The following is a 15,296-nucleotide window of genomic DNA, read 5'->3' on the forward strand; positions in this document are numbered from 1 at the left end:
ATCTAAGATGGAGGCAGAGGTTTATATAGTCCAGGAACTCATCATCTCAAACTCTCACACAGGGGAGCTAACATCCCTACTAATTCTATTTCTGTCCCCCCCTATAAAGATAAGACATTCCTCTTAGTAGGATCCCACGGGGTTCTCTATGCATGTTTTAAGTCATAAGAACACAGAAAAGGTGGGAATGTTTGATAGTTTTGAATTTTGAAAATAACCTGCTATGTTTCCCACTAGCTGAAGAAACTTGCTTCGACAAGTACACTGGATCCAGCTACCGAGTAGGGGAGACTTATGAGCGTCCCAAGGACAACATGATCTGGGATTGTACTTGCATTGGCGCAGGACGAGGCAGAATCAGCTGTACCATCGCAAGTATGTTTCCAGAATTGTATACCTTTTTCCATTTCCAGTGATGACATTAGAGAAGTTTTGTGTTTTTTTTTTAAACTGTAAACCTGTTTTATTTTTGTGTCTCTTTTAGTTTTTTATTTACATTATTTAAATTTGTCACAACTTTTTTTATTTTATTTCTTTTGGTAGCCTTGCTCGGTTTTCAATGTGTAAACTCTGTAGGTTAACATTGAGCTTGCAAACTGCACATTTAAAGCTGGCCCTGAGGCAATAGACAACAATAAAACATTCAATTATCCAGAAAATACAAGCAGTTAAATAAGTCAGTGGACATTAAAGGATAATCATCTTTCTTTGTATGTCCTCACTGGTGGACTATTCATTTTGTTGTTTCTGTTGAGGCCAAAACAAAGAGAGTAGAAGTTTAGTTTCATTTTCTTATGGGCTTAATGGTGGGCTTCTGCATTTTATGGCGTCTTTCATTTTTTGCACACTAGAACCAAAATATATGTTGCTGTTCATTTGGCTGTTATCTTCTTTTCTTGTTGCTATTTCCCTTGTCTCAATGCACTTTTTTTTTAGGGTTACAACCCCTGTATCAGAAAAGATCAGACAGCCAGGGTGAAGTGGGCAGCTGTTCTGATCATGTTTCTTTAATGAATGCATTAAAAAAAAAATGTTATCCAGAAACCCCCCAAAAGGATCACTCCAGTATACAGAAACAGGTCGATTTTAAAAGACTTGCTCACGCAAAAATGCCCACGTATGCGCTTATGTAGGCCGCGCGCAAGCAACATGAGTTTTAAAAAGCCACAAAGTATGCACATATATACATACCCATGCGTGCATCAAAAATAAGAGAGCAGAAAAGGGACAAGGTATGAGCAGAGCTTGGGCGTTCTGGGATGGGGCCAGCAGTTGCTCATGTAACTCCATATTTTAAAACCAGAGACGTGGTGCAGGTTGGCTTGTTATCTGTGTAACTTTACTGCTGCAATTAAAGACCATATCAGTTTAGAAAGTTTATGAAGTAATAGTAAATTACAGAGTCACAATGGCTTGTGACAGCAGCCTTTGTATTTCCAGCCTTTTTAATAAAGTTATAATTATTAATGCTAAGGCGAATAAACATTTCTTGGATGGAAAGACATCTTGGTTAAACTGATTAGAAATGGACAGCTTTTCACCCTCCATTGATTCTAGCATTTTGTGTTTCCAAAGAACTCCAAGATTTTCTAAAAATCAGGAAGAGTTCCAAGGTATTTTTTGACCAAGATTTTGCTTGCATCTCTTTTTCTTTATTTTCACGTGGAGTTTTTTTTCCCTTACTGAAGCTGCAGTAAATTAAATCCTGCACAGAAAATGCACCTGTTGAAATCGTGCAAGAAACTGGCCTTGTTTAAATCTGCCTTTGCTTAAAACTTAAATCTTACCCTTGAGCTCCTTTTTAGTTAGTTTACTGGTTAAAATCATTTACACGATGGCACAAGAAAAATTGTGTATTAGAATGCTTGACAACAGAATTTAAACCTCCCCATAGCATGATGCATAAAACCATTTAAGAAACATAATAATTTAGGTGAATATGCTCTTAAAACAAAAAAAAGCAAACAGAAGGTTAGGAATTATTATGAAGGGAATGATGAATAAATCAGAGATTGCCATAATGCCTCTGTATTGCTCTTTGGTGAGACCGCACCTTAAGTACTGTGTACAGTTCTGGTCACCGCATCTCAAAGAAAAGATATTGATGCACTAGAGAAGATACAAGGAAGGCAACCAAAATGATAAAGGGCATGGAATGGATCCCCGTGAGGAAAGGTTAAAGAAGTTAGGGTTGTTCAGCTTGGAGAAGGGAGGGGGGGGGGGGGTATGATGGTTGTTTACTCTTCTAGATAATTCAAGGACTATAGGGCATGTCTTGAAGTTAGCTAGTAGCACATTTAAAACAATTCAAAGAAAATTATGTTTCACTCAATGCATAATTAAGCTCTGCAATTTGTTGCCAGATGATGTGGTTAAGGCAGTTAGCTTATCTGAGTTTAGAAAATATTTTGGACAAGTTCCTGGAGAAGTCCATAAACTGCTATTAGTCAAATTGACTTAGGAAATAGCCACTGTGCATTACAGGCATTAGAAGCATGGGATCTATTTAATGTTTGGATACTTGCCAAGTACTTGTATCCTGGATTGGTCACTGTTTTAAATGAGATGCTGGGCTTGATGGACCCTCAGTTTGACTCAGTATGGAAACTTCTTATATGTTCTTATATCAACATTTCTATAGCACATAAATGTTAAGCACTCACAATGTGTTTTCTTTTAAATAGACCGTTGTCATGAAGGAGGCCAGTCCTATAAGATTGGTGACACCTGGCGCAGACCCCATGAAACGGGTGGCTATATGCTGGAATGTGTATGTCTTGGCAATGGGAAAGGGGAATGGACTTGCAAACCTATAGGTAAGTGAATGGGTTTAGTTAAAAATGTGCATCATGAGAGTGCTTTTGCATGTTATTTTAAAGAACAGATTTGTACTACACGTTAAAATATGAAGGCTACGAATTTTGACTCTTTGGATGCCCTACATTCAAAAAGTTAGTTTTTTTCTCTTTTAGGAAACTAGGCAAGAAATGGAGCCAGCTGGTGACCACAGGCACTACCCAATACAAATCAGCTTTAAAAGTGCTCAGTGATGTCACTTTCACGCTGATACTGTAAAGTGCGCTTAGCTGATCGCATTGTTTAACCCGGGTTGGACGCGCGTTTTGGATGCACTTCCACAGCCCCTTATACAATAAGGGGTTTAACGCATCCATAACATGCTCCCAAACCCCTCCCCCTGAAACTAATAGCGCTCATCACATGCAAATGCATGTTGATGAGGCTATTAGTCATTTGCCCCAGATACTGTAAAAAAAAAAAAAGTGCTCCTGATCTACACATTTTATTCTCATAAATTAACGCCTGCCCTAATTTCTGAGCAGCCTCAAAAAGTGTACAGCAAAGCAGAAAATCCAATGGCGATATTAAGTCGGAGGAACACAGGTTAAAAAAAAAAAAAAAGTGTGCCGACGGGTCATGTTAGGAAAATGCATACTCGATTTTACGAGTGTCCGTTTTCCAACCCATGGCTGTGCACAGGTTAGGCAAATGGACACTCGTAATTTTAGTGTCCGTTTTCCTAACCCGCTGACAGCGGGCCAACAAGGCGCTAGGGGCTCACAATTGTCCCTAGCGCCTCCTTTTAGCACAGCCCCTCATTTGCATACTGTATCGCGCGTCCAGGAGAGGGGGCTGTGCGTGCGTTGCAAGAATGGGCACCGAAAACAGACGCACTTTTTTAGCACTTCCGTACTGTATCGGCCTGATTGTGCTCTGAACTCCCCTGAGAACACATGAATGGTGTGCACCAGGGTTCAGGAGGTACACATTTTTGAATGAAATTGAATGAACAGTTCAAAAGTTATTAGTGGGGACAAACAGATGCAGTAATCTTATAAGGCAGGTGACCAAAACTTTGTCACAGAAATTTCAGCAGCAGAAAGGCAACTGCATAAGATAGTAATAAAAACAAACACTATTGTTTTTTATATGTTTTCTTTGAGAAGTTGCTGAAAGCTTCTGGGCTTCCTTTTATGTAATTTTCAGGTTTGAAGGGTTTTTGTGTGTGTGGGGGGGGGGGGGGGGGGGAACGGGACGGGACGACTTCACAATCTTTTAAATTGCAATATCTATAAAATTGTTTTCCACACAGGTAACTTGTATGTCTGGAAGGCTGGCATTCATATTTTTCTGATATAGAGACAAATAAGCCCTGACAAGTCATTGATTTTGAAAGTTGGGACCAGACAAAAAATTGTAGCTATTTAAACAAACAGCCCAGCTTGCTGGTATCTTTTTTGTATTTTTGTTTTAGTTTGAGTTTCTAAAACTGTACCTGTTTGCTCTTCCATCTAATTGGAACTTATCAATCATATTTCGTATTTCAAATGAAAGGTCTAAAATCATCTTATAGAAGTTTTAACAGTGTTAATAAATGCATCACACCTTTTAATTCATTTTTAGTAGCATTTCTAGTTAATTATAGGAACTATTTTTCCATTTTATGTTCTTGCACTTCATAAGTTATAATTTTTTTTTTAACAAAGATGCTTAGTGTAATATCTGTTAAAATTATTTTTTAATCAGTGGAATACATTTCTAGATTAGAGAGTTCAGTAAAAGACTTGTCTGGACTTCTCAGTTACCTCACAGTGAAGGAATGGCAGCACACCTTATCAGCAGCTGCACTCCTTCTCATTTAGCTGTAAAGTACTGCTTTATTTATGGCCGTCTGTATTTTAAAATGATACTCTTCTCACAGTGTGTTTGTGTTTCAGTAGCATAATGTTACATCCTTAAATAATGTGGCTAAATTATTGCTTGGATTTAACTTTTTAAACTTTCCTATAGCTGAGCGATGTTATGACAACAATGCTGGAACCTCCTATGTTGTTGGGCAGACCTGGGAGAAGCCCTATCAAGGCTGGATGATAGTAGACTGCACTTGCTTGGGCGAGGGCAGCGGACGGATCACGTGTACTTCCAGAAGTAGGTTTCAAGTTTATTTTTATTGGGAAAACGTTTGGTTACAAACACGGCCTTAATAACCCTGTCCTCCTCCCCATAGGCCTCCTTCACTTTAAGAGCAAAAGGTTGAGGTGGAATGTGGACATGATCTTCTCAGAAACTTTTGGAAAAATTAAAAAACCCATCTTCTGGCTCTCCTAGGGCCCTTCCTTTGCTTTACCTTTTTTTAAGAAGAAAAAAGTGTCTTTTCAGGAGTTTCATAGTAAAAGAATACAGACTTCCTTGCTATATATTTGTTAGTTTTGTTTTTTTGAATTGATCAGTGTTTCATGTATATATTTCTATTCCTGTGGTGTTAATGCTGAATTGATCAAAAATAGTATGGGAAGGTTTTTAAAAGAATAGATTTTAGCTGCTTTAGATATTTTTTTTCACACTTCAGTCTAGCATATCCAACAAAGTAAACATATTTAAAATGCTGAGGAGCTATTCAGACTTATTGTAAGGGACGAGGAGCCATTGACCAGCATTAGGTAAATGCAGAAACATAAAAGCCAGCAGATTGCTCTGCTAATGAAGGCACAGCAAAACAAGTTTAACTCTTATGTCTTTTTTTGTTTAGGCACTGTTTTGAGAAACAGCTGTAAATCTCTAAATTGTTCCAGTCCCAGGTCTGGAAGGCCTGAAGGGATGAGTGTGATTTGAATCTCATTTGGGATCAAAGGCCTTTAATGGCTCCTCTGCTAAATTGCTGTAGCAATAGTACAGAATAGGAGGCAGCGGTACAATGGAGACTTTATAGATGTTAGAGATGGCTGGAACAAAAGATAAGCATGTTTGTGTTTGCTTCCTTTGCCACAGTGAGAGTCGTGTCCCCCCCCCCCCCAGGTTTCTGGGTGCTGCCAATCCCAAGACTCTTCTCTCATCAGGATGGGGTGTTGGTTTACTGCTCATTCTCCTTCCCCTTTACAGTGTATAGAGCAGAGGGAGTGAAACAATGAATTGCTGGGGGGGAAACATTAGTTTAAACGGTGGGGAGAAGTACGGAGGAGAGAGGAAGAAATTGAGAAATTGAGGGCTTACAAAGGGTTTGTTTATATAAATATTTGTATGAAGCTGTGTAGTTTTTAAACATTTTTTTTAATGAAATGGCCACATGGATTAACTACTTCTGGGTGAACTACCATGGTAAACACATTACAAAGCAGAAAGCACAGTACACAATTTTATGGATTTGATATGCTTTACTCTAATTTTATCCATATGTTCAAACTTGATAGAAATCACAGTATTTTGTGATTCTATAGTTTCTTATAAATATACTTGGAGTGAAACTGAACATTTTTAAAAAGTCCAAAATTGACTGCAACTTGTTGAAAACTATTTGCTGATGCAATTATTTGAAAGATGTGTTTCTTCAGAGCACATTCCTGCTTATAACACTCAGACTTTATATTCCACTTTTCACAGCGGATTACATTCAGGTACCATAGGTATTTCCCTATCTCCAGAGGGCTTACAATCTAAGGGGGTCATTTATCAAAGTGCTATATGGTGTTTTCGCATACGTTAAGGCATTTTCGCATGCAAAAAGCACCTTTAATGCATGCAAAAACACCATAACGCATGGTGTAATGCAAATTAGAAAAAGGGAAGGAGTTTGGGGCAGGATTTCTGGCCAAGTGGGCTGGCTTTGCAATTTGTGAAGACATATCACACAGTTTTAACTACACCTTTTTCATTTCTGTTAAGCTGTGTGATATGGCTTTATCACACTTTGTGATGTTTTTGCAAATAGCATTAAGACAGACAGAGTCAGAGACTAACTAGAAGGCTCTTATACTAGGTAGGTATTTATACCTCTATAGGAGGCCCACCTAGCTACTCAAGGTGAGGTTTAGGTATTCGTCTAGGGGTTAGAGGCCACTTTGACATGCAGAGTGCGACGTCGAACAGAACAGTGCACTCTTGTGAAGATTTGATGACCTTCGGAGTGAGGAAACTCACCCAAAGATGAGATTTGTGCAATGTTCTCTCCACCTAGCTCTACCTGGGTAACATCAAGCTAGGTTGAGAGAACATTGCACAAATCTCATCTTTGGGTGAGAGGTATAAATACCTACCTAGTATGAGGGCCTTATAACTAGTCTCTCTCTCTCTCAAACAATTCTAGCACTTTACCACAAAGTGCAAAAAATTTATCTCAGTTGTGATAATACCTATGCAAAGCACTAGGATAGTGCACTTTGCAATAAACAGCCTATTACCATAAAAAATGCCCCTTTTCCTATCACATGCAATATTTAGTGCATTTTGATAAATCCAGGCCTAGGTTTGTACCTGAGGCAATGGAGGGTAAAGTAACTTACCCAAGATCACCAGTCGACTTGAATGCTGGTCTCCTGGTTTGTAGCCTACTGCTCTAACCACTAGGCTACTCCTCCACTCTGTAAATCCCATGTTACCCAAGGATGGTAGTGCAAGGCATGTAGAGCACCAATTCATGAGCCACCACTCTGGTTCTTTTTCAAGATAAATGAATGGAAGAGTATAATTCCAAGGAGTTTTTAAAGTTGGGTATATCTTTACATAGTAAGAATCAGATCACACAGTGGCTCCCAAATTGTCCCCAAGCACTTCAACAAGGTCTGGAATTGAAGTATATCCATAATGACTGTGTGGTAACTGGGCAATAGCAGCTTGGGAAACAGGCAGAAGGAATAATGAGACAGACTCTTGTCTGTTTCCTTTTTGTGCAATTTATTTACAGTGGAAAATAAAATGCAAAGCAAAACAAACAAATGATGAAGCTCACCTTAAAGTTTAGGTAGCACGGATCATTAAATATTAGAGATGTGAATTGGAACCGGAATCGGTTCCGATTCTGGTTCCGATTCACATGTGGGTTTTTTTGCATTGGGCCCGATCACGGTTTTGTTTATCGGCTGCGCCTGGGTTTTCCTATTGTTTTGGGGGAACCCCCGATTTCTGACAATTTTGAAAATATCGATGATATTTTCAATCGTCCGAAGCCCGATTCACATCCCTATTAAACATTGCAGGTTTTCTTATGCCTGCTCCCCAGGGCTTCTCTAATCCTTCTTATATTAGGATGAAGTGATCCTCCCTGGGCCAAGAATCTCTTTCTGGATTTGGAACTTAAAGAGGACCTGACCAGACAGCTGTGGCCAGACTCTTAAAGTGGTCTGAGGGAGTTTCCTGTTTACTCCCTCAGACTATTCATCTTATATATCGGCTTTCATTTGATCTAAAAGCCTGGTTAATTTGCATATTTTTTCTTCTGAAAAGCCGACCTGGTTAAAGATGTCCGACTGTTTAGGAAATCACTTGTGTATGTCTAGCTAGGCATCAGTTACTCTCTCTCTCTAATGGACTAAAGCACTATTGGAGCACACCTTGTTGTTTTTCTTCAGATAGGTGTAACGATCAGGATACAAAGACTTCCTACAGAATTGGAGATACCTGGAGCAAGACTGATTCCCGAGGAAACCTGCTGCAGTGCATTTGCACTGGGAACGGCAGAGGAGAATGGAAGTGTGAAAGACATACGTCTGTACATCAGGCTGTTGCTGCTGGTAAGTTCTCACTGCAGGAGGATGCATTTTCAAATGATTAGTTGGGAAATATAGGGTTAGAATGGACTATTGGTCTGACCTAGTCTGGCATTTCTTTTACGTCTTTTACCCATTGGTGCTTAATGTTGGCAATTTGTAACATTTAGTTATGCAACCCTTCCTGCATCTTTCTCTTTTTGTGACACCAGATTTCCTAGTGACTGGTAAAAAAGATGACCTCTCTTAAGGTTACATTACTGCCTTTTGAAGTACAGTACATGTTTTAGCAGTACATATTTGCAAGAAGCTTTATTGTTGTTAACTAGGCCAGCCTGAAGTTTACTAGGTTAAAAGTTATTAAGTGACTACTCTGATTTGTAACATTGTGACACCAAATTAGTTTCTCTGCAAAGCAGAAATGTCCTCTGAATCACAAACAGGATCAGGTTTGAAAGAAGGTTTCTTTAATGCAGCCTTCAACAATCAGATCAGGTGATGAATGTTTTGAGTGCAGTTACTACTAGTACTCCTGGCCAGGGCTTAATTTGAAGACAAAAGGAATTGGAACTGTGTGTGTATGTGTGTGTGTGTGTGGGGGGGGGGGCGGGGGCAGGGGGAGGTGTGAACTCTCTCTCTCACACACATACACCCTAATCAAAGCCATGTGGTTGCTCTTGTTTCAGGGTAAACAGCTCCAAAACTCTCTCATCTTCTTTGCTTCCTTCAAGGGCTGGAGGGGCCATAAATAATCTAAGCAACTACTGGCTGTGCCCTGCTCTGCTTTATTGGGTCCCAGAAAAAAGGTGGCAGAACACCCTTGTGGGTGGGTCTTCCAGAAATTAAACCCTCCATAATGGACACAAAAAGGGGTTGAATTAGCACAAGTTTGAAAGTTGTGAGCAGTAGTGCCATTTATCAAGGCCAGGGTTGAAGCCTTTTGACAATTGGCACTATTGCTCACAAGTTTCAGACTTGTGCTAAGTCAAACCCTTTTTGCATCTGCTTCAGTATCGCTCCTTCCACATTTGTTCCCTGTAATATGGCAGAGGGGGAGCAAGAGGGGAGAGGTTGGATTAGGGAGCAGAGTGCCTGTTCTCATGCATGCCAGTGCAATATCAGTGCGCGTTAAATGGGCGTTCATGATCGAGCGGCTGCTTCTTTAATGCATACTGATCCACCTCTCCGGGGCACCCGATTTAATATTTAAATTGGGTACTGCAGTAAAAAGGAGGTGCTAGGGGAAACTGTGCATCCCTAGTGCCTCCTTGTCATTGGGTGCCTCACTTTTAGAGAGTCTGTGTTCCTAACCTATACACAGTCGCTCATTAATTGAGCGTCCCTTTTCTTAACCTGACCGCCGGTATCCTTTTTTTTTTTCAGTCTGAGGAAGTACAGAAAAGCAGATTTTTTTTTGGCATTAGGGGAATAGATAATAGCCTCATCAACATGCCTTTACATGTGATGAGCACTATTACCTACGTGCGCGATTGGATGCACATTTTGGATGTGCTAACCCTCGTTTTGCATTGGGGGTTATGGACGCGGGTCGAGCCGTGCACTGCAGCCAGCGCACGTTATTGCATTGGCCCATTTGTGTGCTCCAGGCTCACCCCCTCTCCTCTTCCCTGGAGGCTGCCTGCAGGTGAGGGGCTGGAGTAGGATACCCCAGCTGCTCTTCTTCTTAATCCTGAAAAGATGTGCTGCAAATGTGTTCCAGGTGTTGTCCCACAAATTAAGCCCTGCTGATAGCATCTAAGAATCTCTGATTGGCTCATAGTTGCTGCTTTCTGAAATAATTCTTCTTGCAGGTGCATTTCTTTCCACTTTTTACATCCCAGTCACGTCTGAGGATAGTGGAGGGAGATGTTGAAATGGTGCATCAACCAAAAGGAAAGTAGAGTTGAAGGAGTAGTAAGTTGGCCGTACCAATGAGCTGATAGCCAGAATGTTTACTGGATTAGTATCACTACTAAACTGTAGCCATTTTGCTTTATTTTCATCTAAGATCCAATATAACTCTTCCCACAGGATCCAGTACTTTCACTGATGTTCGCACTGCAGTGTACCAACCTCAGCCACAGCCGGAGCCTTATGGCCACTGTGTAGCTGAGAGTGGCGTGGTGTACTCTGTGGGAATGAAGTGGATGAAGTCCCAGGGCAGCAAACAGATGCTCTGCACTTGCCTTGGCAATGGAGTCAGCTGCCAAGAGACAAGTAAGAAGTCTTTGGTGCCTCACCAGCTTTAGATAAAGAAATCTCTTTAATAATAGTCAAATTGACATATTTTTCCTTTGCTTCTGCTAAAAGCTTCTGACGGGGGGGGGGGGGGGGGGGGGGGGAGGAGAAGTGGGAAGCAGAGTTGAGGGAGAGTTGCTGAAAGTGTTTGCTTTAGCTCTGAAGGATTCCATTTCATAGGGAACGTGAGAGGGGAAACTGGTTGAAATGGGGCCTGCAAATTAATATGGCTTCCTTTTTTTTCCTTCATGAAGCCATTTTAAAAGTTACTGTGAGTAACATTTATTTAAAAATAGTGCTTAATGAAGTCTCTGTGTGTGCCTGCAGTATATGACTTCCAGATTAGGTTTTCTCAATTCCCTATTCAATCTTCAAGTGGGTCCCCCTCTTCCCTCCAGAATTATATCTAAAATGGGGAACCAGAAGTGCAGGACTGGAATCCAGGTTAAAAAAATATACATGCATTTTTATCTGGTTCCACACTTCCTACTTCTCTTTGACTGTCAGCATAGACAATCATATAAGACAGTTGTCCCCCATGGCATTAAAGTTACATTTTGTGGGGTGATGAAGTGGCAGTGCATTGTCATGTGGGAGGACCTCTGCTTGATTCTCAGGATGCATCTTCTGTTCCCTGAGTCAGTTGGGGCTGGGGATGCTGTGGAGGCAAAATTCATGGCCCCTAGGTGAGAGAGTCCTAGTCATTGTACAGCACTGACACCCAATGACCAGATTTAGGTCCCATGATTGCAGGGTTCCAGAGTGAGCTTCACTACGTGGTTTGGCTGAGGAATGTCGCTGCAATGACTAGGCTAAGTGAGTTGGGAGATAGAGCTAAACAGAGGAGAAAAACCCAAGGTGCTTCATCATTATCATTTATTTATGCATGCTTTTCACTCAGAGCGATTTACAGCAATTGTGCATGAAGATTTAATAGAGGTCAGTTCCAATTGAACTGGATGCCCAAATGAGCAGAGAAAAAGGGACAATTGTGTTACTCATGTACATTAAAAATTGTAGGATAAATCATGGATCCCACTTTTATTTTGAAGAACCAGAGGGCACACTTAAAACACTTTTTAAAGTTCAATATATTAGCCTCACCATATAATGCAATAGAATATATTAGGGATGTGAATCGTTTTAGGACGATTAAAATTATCGTCCGATAATTTTAATATCGTCTTAAACCGTTATGGAACACAATACAATAGAGATTCTAACGATTTATCGTTATAAATCGTTAGAATCGTGAGCCGGCACACTAAAACCCGCTAAAACCCACCCCCGACCCTTTAAATTAAATCCCCCACCCTCCCGAACCCCCCCCAAATAACTTAAACATTTCCTTGCCAAATCCTACCTCCTTCAATCCCCCCCCCCAAATGACTTAAATTACCTGGGGGTCCGGAACGGCAGCGGTCCGGAACGGGCTCCTGCTACTGAATCTTGTTGTCTTCGGCCGGCGCCATTTTCCAAAATGGCACCGAAAAATGGCGGCGGCCATAGACCAACAGGATTCGACGGCAGGAGGTCCTTCCGGACCCCCGCTGGACTTTTGGCAAGTCTTGTGGGGGTCAGGAGGCCCCCCCAAGCTAGCCAAAAGTTCCTGGAGGTCCAGCGGGGGTCAGGGAGCGATTTCCCGCCGCGAATCGTTTTCCGTACGGAAAATGGCGCCGGCAGGAGATCGACTGCAGGAGGTCGTTCAGCAAGGCGCCGGAACCCTCGCTGAACGACCTCCTGCAGTCGATCTCCTGCCGGCGCCATTTTCCGTACGGAAAACGATTCGCGGCGGGAAATCGCTCCCTGACCCCCGCTGGACCTCCAGGAACTTTTGGCCAGCTTGGGGGGGGCCTCCTGACCCCCACAAGACTTGCCAAAAGTCCAGCGGGGGTCCGGAAGGACCTCCTGCCGTCGAATCCTGTTGGTCTATGGCCGCCGCCATTTTTCGGCGCCATTTTGGAAAATGGCGCCGGCCGAAGACAACAAGATTCAGTAGCAGGAGCCCGTTCCGGACCGCTGCCGTTCTGGACCGCCGCTGGACCACCAGGTAATTTAAGTCATTTGGGGGGGGTTCGGGAGGGTGGGGGATTTAATTTAAAGGGTCGGGGGTGGGTTTTAGCGGGTTTTAACGATTTTAACGATATATCACGATATTTTACCCCCCCAAATGGCAACAATACGATTCCCTCCCCCTCCCAGCCGAAATCGATCGTTAAGACGATCGAGGACACGATTCACATCTCTAGAATATATCCAAATTTAGGAAAGAACATCCTGAGCAGTGTGTGCAAAAGGACTTTTAACTGTTAAGTACAATGAGCATAATGTCTGTTGGGAATCTGATATTACAAGTACCGTGTGGAAACCAAAAGTAGTAGTTCTAATAGTATAAAGAAATCAGTTTTAAGTATTTTTTAGATAGTAAAAGATGAATTCTTTTTTAATACCTAATCTGAACAGAAACTAATTTTAAGATGTTGCTGGTAGGGGGTAGTGAATTGAAGCAGTTTAAACTAATTTGTGTGTGGGTTTTTTTTTAAGCTGAAACCCAGACTTATGGTGGCAATTCTAATGGAGAGCCCTGTGTCTTGCCTTTTACCCACGATGGCAAGACCTTCTACTCTTGCACCACGGAAGGACGTCAGGATGGGAAATTGTGGTGTGGCACAACCTCTAACTATGAACAGGACCAGAAGTATTCTTTCTGTACAGAGCAAAACGGTAAGCTCTCCAGGGACAAGAAAATCCATAGATACTATATAAATTAAAATGACAGTTCATCCGGTCTCTAAGAGGTCCATACTCAGAGAGCTGTTAATTTTATTTGGATAATCAACAGGATTTACCCGAATAGGTCTGTTACTGAATGTACCCAGGTAACTTTAGCACAGGTATTTTTCTGATGAGATCTGTGCTCGTAACTTTAGCCAGCTCAGCCTCTTTTTTTATCTGGATAAACTTTATGCACACAATAAGTTGTGCATGCAAAAAGTATCCACTCTCTGGGGGAAAACATTTAAATCTTGGCTTTTGTCTGGCTAACAATAAAAGTTAGCAGACAAACCTTTTGAGTATCGACGTCTAAGTGGTTACTGAAAAGATTGACTTGGCCACCAAGTTGGATCAATGCGGATTTGTTGTCATCTTTTGTGGGAAGGATTTTCATAACTTATTAGAAAATTCATTCAGTGATGGGAATGTATCTGGAATTGCTCCCAAATTTGAGCAGCTTCTTTAATTAGCAGCATTTCCATCCCCACAAGTTGAACATATTGTGCCTCTTGTTTGGTAACGCAGTCCAGTTTATGGTGACCTTGAGCCTGTGTCTGTGAAAACCACCCTCATAATGTGCAATACTTGATCTAATGTTTACCATTTGCAAAGGTTATAAATTGGCTTGGCATAGGAATTAGATTGTCCTCACCCCCTGTTTGTTCTTTACTAGAGCAGGGTTGAAGCTCATTGGTATGAGAACAGGCACAGATTTCACCTTAATTGACGTGCTGTACCTGTTAAATGGATAGATGGTAGATTTCCATTTTCAGTGCTGTTAGTCTAGCCCTCTTCCAGTTTTAAAAGTTTATTGTAAAAGGTATAGAAGCAATTGTTTACAATTCCATTGTCATGTAAGGTTGTGGTCAGGTTGGGAGGAGACTTGGATACCATGAAATTAGTAATCCCTTTCCATTTCGTGGTAGATGTTGTCAGACTGCGTCTGATGAAACATTACATTTTTAAATGTGCTGTATTTCCTGCCTTTGTTCCATTATATCGCACACTTATTCTAGTAGATGCAGTTTCAGCTACTGATAATTAGTAAAAGTATGTTTTTAGTGGAAAGTACGCAACAGGTACAAAACATTTTTCTTCTAAGGAATATGTGTCTGTACAAGATGACAATTGTGTAAAATAAAATGAATTGAGTGCTTTTTATTCCTCCCTTGCCTTTCTAGTCTTTGAAAATTAGCCTTTGTTTCTTCTCCTTCTTCTTTTTTTTTTTGTGCCATTCTGTGCAGTTTTAATTCAGACCCGAGGTGGGAACTCAAATGGTGCACTGTGCCATTTCCCGTTCTTGTATAACAACCGTAATTACACAGACTGTACTTCTGAGGGACGGAGAGATAGCATGAAATGGTGCGGCACCACTGCTAACTATGATGGTGACCAGAAGTTTGGCTTCTGCCCTATGGCTGGTAAGTTTGGGCCATTTAAATACAGATGGATTTGAATCTGGAAAATGGTTTCTTAGTTGCTGAATTCCCATGGAGTGGAATTCTCAGCAGAATAAAAACTGGTGTGGATTTTTTTTGGTTTTTTTTTGGCCCTCACCTATTTTTAAAACTGCTGAAGCAATGTTCCTGAAATTTGACAGGCATACTTAGCAAACTTGATCCTCCCTGGCAAATTTCAAGAGAAACGATGCATTTCTGATTAAAAGGTAAATGGGTGAAAACCCAGCTGAATAGGGAAATGGGGTGACAACCATAGTAGAGCCACTTCACTGTCATAAGAGATACATATCAGTGAACCACATTAGCCCCAGCTGATTCTCTACGC

At 41.2% G+C, this 15,296-nt stretch overlaps 1 protein-coding gene across 7 annotated transcripts in view; it reads left to right on the forward strand.

The window, feature by feature from the left end:
- Window positions 1-15,296, forward strand: part of FN1 (fibronectin 1) — a 203,870-nt gene that overhangs the window by 32,915 nt on the left and 155,659 nt on the right. For all 7 annotated transcript variants that reach the window (XM_029606119.1, XM_029606113.1, XM_029606114.1 and 4 more), the window contains exons 3-9: window positions 238-375; window positions 2,685-2,816; window positions 4,810-4,947; window positions 8,361-8,522; window positions 10,530-10,715; window positions 13,281-13,460; window positions 14,756-14,932. In XM_029606119.1, the coding sequence (XP_029461979.1) occupies window positions 238-375; window positions 2,685-2,816; window positions 4,810-4,947; window positions 8,361-8,522; window positions 10,530-10,715; window positions 13,281-13,460; window positions 14,756-14,932 (1,113 nt within the window). The remainder of the gene's footprint in view (window positions 1-237; window positions 376-2,684; window positions 2,817-4,809; window positions 4,948-8,360; window positions 8,523-10,529; window positions 10,716-13,280; window positions 13,461-14,755; window positions 14,933-15,296) is intronic.

Source organism: Rhinatrema bivittatum, chromosome 6 (assembly GCF_901001135.1).
Source record: "Rhinatrema bivittatum chromosome 6, aRhiBiv1.1, whole genome shotgun sequence".
In the NCBI taxonomy this organism is placed as follows: Eukaryota; Metazoa; Chordata; class Amphibia; order Gymnophiona; family Rhinatrematidae; genus Rhinatrema; species Rhinatrema bivittatum.